General features: G+C 33.1%; 1 protein-coding gene across 1 annotated transcript in view; it reads right to left on the reverse strand.

Moving 5' to 3' along the window:
• Positions 1–4323: 4323 nt before the first annotated feature.
• cmpy (crimpy) overlaps positions 4324–10228 on the reverse strand; it is a 12650-nt gene continuing 6745 nt past the window's right edge. Inside the window, exons 3-5 of the mRNA XM_011301806.1 lie at positions 7450–7674; positions 4417–4455; positions 4324–4331 (exon numbers count right to left, since the gene is read on the reverse strand). Of these exons, the coding sequence (XP_011300108.1) occupies positions 4324–4331; positions 4417–4455; positions 7450–7674 (272 nt within the window). The remainder of the gene's footprint in view (positions 4332–4416; positions 4456–7449; positions 7675–10228) is intronic.

Genomic DNA, 10228 nt, shown 5'->3' on the forward strand with positions numbered 1-10228 from the left:
CATTCAAATTCATCGAGAAAATATTTACCAGGGATTATCCCGTTGAATCTCAATTTACTATCATTGCGGGGTATTTCTGCGTGACCTGGAAAAAATAATATGGCGGTTAGTGCTGAGAGAAGGCAAAAAAAAGTAGTGAGAAAAAAAATTTCATGTACCATTGCATTTTCACTGAGGTGACACACAAACGCTCACGTTGTGAACTTACGCCCATTATACAGAGGTATAAAAGAAAAAATAATAAAATTAGTGAGATTTTTTTTTCCCTCGTTGCGGCAGAAATTTTCAGATTTCTCCGTGACAGAGTTTTTAATGTTGTTCGCTGTTTTTCAGATTCTTTTTTTTTTACTCCCTCTGAATGTGGGGGGTTGTAAATTTGTTCTACGGTCTGTGTCTTGGATTCTTCGAAATGCAATTCGAGGGCGAAATGTCGAGTTTTCACTGAGGTATTGCAGTCGTATGTACTCTGTCTATTGTCTGTGTCAGCGGTATAACGACTTGACATGCGAAAATCAGACTGAGTTTCAAAGACCTTCGGCCTCGCTCTCTCATTCTTTAATGACGTATGCGCAAATGGAGGCGTTGGAAAGAGTTTTTTTTTACAGAAGCATATGTTTGTCATTTACTTTCTCCCGGTGTACGGGGATATTGGAGGATTATGATTTTTATAACAGAAGACTGTGGGAAATTTCTGTACTTTTATGTCTTGTCATCTGAATTTTTAATTATGAAGTGGAACGAATTTCAATGAAAATTTATCGACGCTGATATTTCATTAGTTTTGACCAGTAGTTTCCCGGGGAAAAAATTGTAATCGGAATATTTTTTCGAAATGTTTAAAAAATTTCGGGAAAACTTTTCAGAAATTTTTTTTATGAATCAAAAAAAAGGAAAGGGAAAAAATTTTTTTTTTGGGGAAGGTTTTGAAAAATTTTTCAAAGATTTGAATGGGAATTCTTTTTTATAATTTCGATTGTGTATTTTTTGAGAATATTGAAAAATCCAAAAAGTTAGAAAATAACAGGATAATTTAAAAAAAAATTATATTCGCAAAAATTCCTAGAAAATTATGAAAAGAATTTTTATCATTTCCCAAAAATAGAATTTTGTTTTTTTTTTGTTTCAAAAGAAAAATTTTCCGAAAAGTTTTGAAAATTTGGAGAAGATATTCCGATTACATTTTTTTTAACCCGAGTTGTGAATTTCTTCTCAATTTTTTTTTAATCTACCGAGAATGGCAAACTGATAGTCAAGTTTTGATTTCTTAATGATATTTTGGAGATTGGAAAGTATCGAAGCACTGAGTCAGGAGGACCACCTGAAAACATCGAAGAATCTCAAGTGCCGGAGAGATCAAACACGGAATACTGTAGAAATAAAGACCGAGGGTAAAACGCTGACCCATAGAAGAAGAGGTAGCAGACTGTAAGTGTGCATGGTAGTAGGAAAAGAGGATAGTAAAAGGGAATAGTTTGGGAGGGAAAGATGAAGGGATGAGAGGCCGTAGCCACGACCAACGGCACCAGACCGCGGTACAACGTGGAACCGTACAACTTTCCCTTCAGTCTCGTTCCTCTCTCACTCTCAGCAAAACTTGCACAATTTCGAAGTAATGAGGCAACCCCGGCCGTCTTCAATTAATAACACGCTGAGGCTCCTCTACGTCGCGTGACTTACTGCCTTCTCGCCCAGTTTACCCGCATGCAGCATCTGCTACCATTCACGATTGGTGTGGGTATACACTTAAGCCTTAAAAAAAGGCGAAAAAAAAAACTTTATTCCAGATTGAGACGAAAAAAATTCGACAAAGTTCTCATCACAGGAAAAAAAAATCTCGTCTTGTGTACAAAATAAATAAATTAATAATAAATCGATGGAGGATTTTTTATATCGATACCGATTTGTTTAGAATAAGAAAAAAAATATTGTATTTATCAATTGAATTTAATTAAAAAAAAACATTAATTGTGGGTAAGTTTTTTTTTGGGTATCTAAGATTCTTTTAATATTTAGATTTTATATGTCAAATGATAACACCTTATACGTGTGAGTTGAGGCGTGTAGAGCGCGTCATATCCGCGAGAAAAAAGGGGGAAGTCCCGGCTCACGTGGGATTTGATTTGATTTGAAAAGATATGGGGTAGATGTCACTTGTGTATGAGAGGAGGCATTGATGACTGAAAGTATTAGATAAAATGGCGAATAATCAATGAGCATAGGTTAGATTTCGTTGTGGGATAAAACTGGGAAAATTCTCTTGATGTGACGGAGCAATTTTCCAGGTACACAACCCTCTATTACTGAAAATATTCCCTCGAGACTCAGAGAGTTACGGTTTTAGTGCAGAGGGGGAGATGAAAAAGAAGAGACATCTTCGCCAAATTTACGATGAGACTTATTCGGAAGATCGAAGATGGTGGAAATCGTCAGATAAAACAGATAAACATGAGCGTTTCCTCTCCGGCTCTCGAGGGGCTTTTTTTATTTTTTTATTTTCTCTTTTATCAGGGAAAGGTGGAAGAGGCTGAGGTGAGATTTTCATGAGACTTCTCGAGGAGAGACACGTGAAAATTATAGCCGGTTGTATGGAGGAAAACCGGGGGCGACGCTTTTCATGGAGACTGTGGAAATCGCCTCGAGAATACCAATGACTCAGAGACGTCGACCTTTTTCATTTTCTCAGGCTTCCGCATTATGAAAATTGAATTTTCAAATTTCCATTATTTATTTTTTAAGTCTGGAGAATGGCCAAAGTTTTCTTGAAGGAAATTGAAAGTGGCCGGGAAGCCAATGAAGGATAGAAGAAGGCAGTGTCAGTTTTCTTGAGATTTTTCCAAGAATCTACTTAATATTCCAATTTCAATTTGCAAATTAATCGGGGAATGTCAATTTTTATCAAAATAAAAACATACAAGTAAACTTAAAAAATCAGGAATATTACATAATAATTTTTTTTAATGCAAATGTTCGAAGATGCCGTTGTAATGAAGTGAAACTTTCTCTCACATTTCCATGCATCTAAAACATATATTCCTGCATAGATCGGTTATATGATATATCGGTACATCTTTCCCTTCGGGAAATCATTCGTTTAAAAAACTTCACAAGTAGGATACAATATGGAAATTCCAGTGTGCTAGTATCTTGATTCAGTCGGTTTATATACGATCATACCATTCTGTGAAAACGGAACGGAATTTTATGAGTTCTTCTTTATATTGTTATTGTTGCTGAAAAATGCCCGTCTTTTTCCGTCTCTCCAGTCTTTTGATAGTTGATTTCTTTATTGTCAGATATCTCGAGATTTATCTGCGAAGAAAAAAGAGCGGATTCCCTGCCATTTGATTCATCGATTGTGACGCATTATCGATCATTCTGAAAATGATCACCCGATTTTCCGGCCACCGATGTTTAAGATACAGTGAATCGGGAAAGATCGACTTGCCGCTCAAAGAAAAAGTCAACTTATTGGTTTCTTAGTGATAAAGAGTATGAAAAAAGGAAAAAAAAAATTTTTTTTAAAACATTAAAGGGACATGAGTGTTAATTAATTTCTGTTTAAATTATTTCGTAATATAATGCACTGAGTGTTGAAAGAATTTGAATTGAATGTTCGGACGAGTGAACCCGTGGAAAATTCGGAAAAACCATTTGCAATACATTTTGGAGTAACAAAAAGCGAAAGATAAAAAAATGACCGATGGATTCACGTACTCCAATACGAAATGTGAAAGCTTTTTCGTTCTCATGTTGAAAAGGGAAGTCCCGAAAAGGGGGAAAAATATAAATGCGTCGAAGAAAGAGGAAAAGGCACGAGGAAAAGAGATGAGATATCTCTTGCGGTTTTCTTTCAATGCGTAGGGGATCTTTTTTTTATCTCACATAGACTTCTTCAATGCCTATTCCACCGCCTGTCTCTCTCATTAATCAACATCATTTTTTTCAATTTACTCTCATTTACATCACGAGATTTACTGCAGCCTCCAGAATGGGGGGTTCTCTTGTAAATTTGATGTACACCCTAAATGAATATTTTTTACGCCCGTCAAAGGGTGGGCCCCTGAAAATGAGAATGAATGAAGAAAGGGAAAACATCAAACAAAATGAGAGATAATTCTGGACTAGTTCCAGTTGTCGGAATGATAAAAGACATGCACGAGAAATATTCAATAATAATTACGTAATTACATTCAGAATATCAAATATTTTGTAAAGATTATTTTATGATTTCATGGAAAAATATCAATTACTTATTTTCATGAATATTTCCACTACGTGAAACCACTTCTGTGGAAATCCAATTTAATTGTACGATTTTCAAAGTTAGTCGGCTGTGAAATTAATTAAGACTCATTTAATTAAATGTTGTAATTATGAAATGCGATAACGAGGTCAGAGACTTTGCCGAAAACTTACCGTCCATGGAATATGAGTCGGACACACTGACGAGGTTATCTGGAAACAAAATTATATGGTATCACTCACAAATTATTTTTCAATACTCTCTGTTACGTCACGGATTGATAAGAATTTAATGAGTTGATTTGGTTATTAGGACGGGATTAGTTTAATCAGAAGATGTGGCGTGTCGCACTACAGCAACAGATTTCTACTAGAAGTTTGAAGTGATTTGTAAATCTGAGGAGATATTTTTTATTTTGGACTCACAATTTATCCTGTAATCCCGGTAAACAATAATTGTGAATTTTTTATTTATGACATTTGAGCGGAAACTCAACGGATGTGGAACGATTGGGAATAATAAATTGAATAATACAATTGCTAATTCATTGATACAATATAAGCGGATTATCTACATGAAATAATCCATAAAAATATCATACACTAAAAAAAAAGACAGAGAAACCTATTTGCCTATTCAAATTATCGAAAATTTTTTCAAAACCGTCCCCAAAAATAAAATTGTTTTTCTTTCCGATTTTTTTTGTTTAATAGAGAATCATAAAGAATTTCTGAAAAGTATTCCAAGAATTTTTTTAAAATTTGAAAAAAATATTCCGATTACAATTTTTTTTTTAGCCGGGAACATATTCAAGGTTCATCAAATTTAAATCAACTGGTGAGAATCAAATTCTATTGCAAAGTCACTCGTACAGTCTGTGTTGTGAATCAGCATAAATAAGTGAAAACATATACATATAACTCAAAAATCTGTGTAGATGCGGAATGCTGAAATAGGACACAAGCTGTCTGCACGGTGGGGGATTCTTGGCCGATTAAACTTTTCCAGGTGAATCAAATTTAACTTTTCCGCAAATAGGATAAAGTACTTTTGTTGCGTTGTTGCGCCGGTGGGATAACCTTGTTAAACCCTGAACACGAGAACGCCTTTACAACCAGTGGTTCACGTACGAATCACCCGAATAGGTATAAGAGAAGCACATAAACCTAAATATGTATATGTATTTATGTCAGCGAGAAGATGCGTTTCGTGGAATTTATAATCTTTGATGGACGATGTACCGCATGATTTCACTTTATTTTTGGTGAGTGCACGGAGAGAAATATTTAATAAAAATTCAAAAATATTCAATAAATTCAATTTAAAAAAAATGTAATCGGAATATTCTTGCCAAGTTTTCAAAAAATTTCTGGAAAATTTTTCAGATATTTTTTTTATGAAACAAAAAAAAATCGGGGAACGAAAGAATTTTATTTTTGGGAAAAGTTTTGAAAAATTTTACAAAAATTTGGATAGGAAAATGTTTTTTATAATTGAGATAGCGTTTTTTCGAGAATATTAAAAAACTATTTCCCGGCTTTTTTTTTTCAAAAGAAAAATTTTCTGAAATGTTTTCCAGAAATTTTTCGAAAATTTGGAAAAAATATTCCGATTACATTTTTTTTTACCCGAGTCGTCAATGAAAATTTCGTGAAACTTCAAATTTTAATTGACGCACTAGTTCGTGATCTCTTCTCCTTCTTTATTCTCCCTCTCAAGAATTAACGAAGGATATAATTTTTTCTCAATGATGAATTGACAAAAACACCAAATCAGCATATTATCAAAAAAACCTGCCCCACTAAATTCCCAAACAGAACAATCGAATGCTAATTGAAAAGGTGGATTGCATTGTCCATAAAAAAAATGCCAGTCCCATTACCATCTCTCATTAGCAATATCTCGCTCTACCCCATTCGTATCATTGTGCTCCCGTTTCACCCTTTTTCATCCTGATTTTTCATTCATCACGCAAGAAATTGGGAATATGCATCGAGAGCTGTCTGGTTGAAATGACTGTTGAACGACTTTCACGTTGCTATCTACATTTTCTTTTCATTAGCGCAGTACATTGCCTATTTTTTTTTTTGCCTGCACGTTTTTTCCTCACGTAGTCTGCGGAGAAAATTTCATTCGCTCAACCCCACTCTGCATTTCTATTTATTCCTGGACCTCTTTGGGTTGAATTTCTAATACTGAATGGGGAGTATTCACTATCAAGTCATATTAAGAAATCTTAAAACATTACACTTGCGGAGGGGAGGGGGAGGGGTGTATATGCAGCTGAATTTGCAATTTTTATTGTGCAACAATTTTTTTTAATTGAAGTATATCTTTGAAAAAATGTAGAGCTTTCGAATGAAAATTGGAGGGGATGAATCATTTCAGATTCTAGTATTTAAATTGGAAAAAAAAAATCAGTAGCGTCGCGGGTAAAAAAAAATAATCGGAAATCGGAATTTTGATGAGATATTTTTCGTGTTAATGCGATAGTGTTAATTCGATAATATCGAAATGATGTATCTGCTGGTGCAAACCACAAAGTGGAGGTTTGGGGGTGGAAAATGGCGGTTTAGAGCATGTATGCTTTTAGGTATGTCATATCACTTATGATCTGTGCACAACGGAATAGAGACTGGGATCAATTATAATAGCGCTGGTCATGACCAACAATGAAATCGATTAAAACGATTGAATATCTTCAGAATGTCCTCTTACATTAGAACGAACTATTATAATTCAACCCGGCTAAAAAAAAAGTAATCAAAATATTTTTTCCAAATTTTCAAAAAATTTCTGGAAAACTTTTCAACATTTTTTTTTTATAAAAAAAAAGGAAACAAACAATTTTATTTTCGGAAAAGATTTTGAAAAATTTTTCACAAATTTCAATAGGATTCTTTTTTTTATAATTTAGATGACGTATTTTTTGAGAATTTTGAAAAATAAAAAAAATTCTATCGACAAAAATTTCGAGAAAATTATAAAAAAAAAATTCCGAAACAAATCTTTGAGAAATTTCCAAAATATTTCCCAAAAATTCGATTATCTCGTTTCCCAATTTGTTTTTGTATAAAAAAAAGAATTCTGAAAAATTTTCCAGAAATTTTTTAAAAATTCGGAAAAAATATTCCGATAAAAATTTTTTTTTACCCAAGAAATAACTGGGATCAAATAAAATGAAAGAACTGTAAACCAGTACATACCATATGCAGTCTTGGCGGCAAGATTGAGTTTGCATTCGTGTCTCGTTGTGAATGTATAAGGATGCGGTTCTCCAGGACACCAAGGAACCGAAGGACCGCAGACGCATCTGCCATTATTTTCCCTTCGTTCACTCTCACCGGAAGTCCCTTCGCCAATTAAATTGCACCCAGCCCCAGACATTTTTGGCCCATGTGGACAGTGTCGTCGACATCTGCCAGGTATCTCTGCAAAATAAATAAAAAATCCATGAAATGCGACATTGAGCTTCTGTTTGTGACATTTAATCTTTGAAACTAGGACATGTGTAGTAGGTAAAAAATAATATAAAATGCGTTATTGAGAGGGAATATACTTCTGATATGCGCTTCCATATTCCACTTTCAACGAGCGGATAAAATGATCGGATTTCAACGAGTCACTAGTAATGGTAGAGTTTACGGGGGCGGAGGTCACTCTTCACCGTGAAACATAATGCGGAAACGGATTTCGTTGCAGAGTGAATACAGCGGAAAATCTAGCTTTAGGATTCATTTAAGATTAACGTGGCGAGATAACCAGAATGATGTTTTTGCATTCTCATGTGATAACGTCAGTCATCTGACATGTCTAGTCCTTCTGCATTAGCATTTTATGTTCGCCGTGGATTAAAAAATCATTACAGTTTTCTACGGAAAGATAATTGACCCGTACTTTTTCAGGTGTACTCCCCTGGGTAATGGAAAAATAGTAATCGGAATATTTTTTTTGATTTTTTAAAAATTTTTGGGAAAATTTTTCACACATTTTTTTTATGAAACAAAAAAAATGGAAAAATTAAACCATTTTATTTTTTGAGAAGGTTTTGAAGAATTTTTCAAAAATTTGAATGGGAAAATTTTTTTGGTAGTTTAGATGGCGTTTTTTGGAGAAAATTGAAAAATCAAAAAAGTAAGAAAAAAATGGAATGATGAAAAAAGGAAATTATATTCCCAAAAATTTATAGAAAATTATGAAAAAAATTTTCTGAAACAAAATATGTAGGGTATTATTGGAGGAGGTAAATTTTTCAATATCAAATTTTCATGGCTAATGGGGTAATAATATTTTGGAATTTTGCAACGCCAGTAATGTATTTATTAAGGCCGTTTTTATTCCCCGCAATTTGTAAATCCTCGGTATCGGCGCGAATAATAATTTAATTACGTTGAGTATATGTGGGTTTTATGATACAGTTCATTCATCCATTTATCATCCAATTTTTCGGCCTTTTATTCCATACCATTTTATTCCCTCAGCGAAAATTGTCACTATTTTTTATAAATTAAAAAATTTAACTTCAGATTCCGTCGTATTTTTTTTATTTACCCAGGTCTTTATAAATCTTTACCCGAAGACTAAAAAAAAATGGCGTTTCCCCTAAAATTTACCACCCACCAATAATTTTTTTTTTCTGACCCAATGAAAATTCACTTGATGGAAGAATTCTGCTCTCAAAAAAACAAAAAGAAAAAAAAAAGCCTTAATCTAATGAAAAATTAATGAAGACTTGATTAATGAAGTGTTCACATCCGAAACCCATAATGTTGTTATTGATTTTCCCCCGGAGGAAGCAAAGAATATAATAAAAAAAAATTTGGAATTTTGTCTTCCATTTAATTTTTCAGAAATAGGAAAAATGCAGACGGAAGCAGTTACTTTTTTTCATCCTTACGTTGCAGTGTAAATAGAGCACGAGATTGAGGCTACATAAGAGCCATTACAGGACACGTTCTGTAAAAAAAGTCCACATATTTGCTTTTAATTTTTTTTTTACCGAGTAGCTATCACGCGACGTACTGTGTAAATAAATCGATAAAGGGAGGTAGCAATTTTCGCGTTACTCAGGTATAAAGTGGAGTTGACTAGAGGGCAAACCGTTAGGTCTCCAAAGCTTGATAAATAATTAAAAGGGTCATAGTATCTGGTGTTAGTTCCACGCAATGGAACGCATTAATTTCCAGCGTTACCATCGAGACACAATTGAATTGTCATCACCTATTCGATTTATGATAATCATAATGTCCATTAATTATTCAGTAACGTTATATTGATGGCCAGAGTTATTACCAGGAGAATAATGGTTTTAGTAATTACGAGGAATAGCTCAAAAATTTGGAATGATGGACAGCTATTTTTGAGTTGAATAGCAAGTCTTCAATTTTTACAACCACCGAATTTCCGTTCATTACGAATTTTATTTCAGTATTTATTTATTGATACACAGAATACCTAATATTTCATTGAAGCGTTAATTAATTTGTTGCCTTTGCTATATTTGTTTGTATTAAAATTGCTCTCTTCAATAAAATACGTTCCCATTTTTGGTAATACCACCCCGAGTAAAAAAAAATTGTATTCGGAATATTTTTTACAGATTTTCAAAAAATTTCTGGAAAACTTTTCAGAAATTTTTTTTTGAAACAAAAAACAACCGGGAGACAATTGTGACAAACAATTGTATTTTTGGGAAAGGTTTTGAAAAAGTTTTCAAAAAGTTGGTTCGGAAATTTTTTTTTATCATTTTCTAAAAATTTTTGGGAATATAATTTTTTTTATTATACCGCTGTTTTCTTACTTTTTAAATTTTTCAATATTCTCAAAAAATACGCCATCTAAATTATAAAAAAAAATGTCCTTTTCAAATTATTGAAATATTTTTCAAAACCATCTTTATAAAAAAAAATTTGATAAATTTTCCGAAATTTTTTGAAAATTTGGAAAAAATATTCCGATTACAATTTTTTTTCGTTTGACGAATGA

Source organism: Fopius arisanus, unplaced genomic scaffold (assembly GCF_000806365.1).
Source record: "Fopius arisanus strain USDA-PBARC FA_bdor unplaced genomic scaffold, ASM80636v1 scaffold00024, whole genome shotgun sequence".
NCBI lineage: Eukaryota > Metazoa > Arthropoda > Insecta > Hymenoptera > Braconidae > Fopius > Fopius arisanus.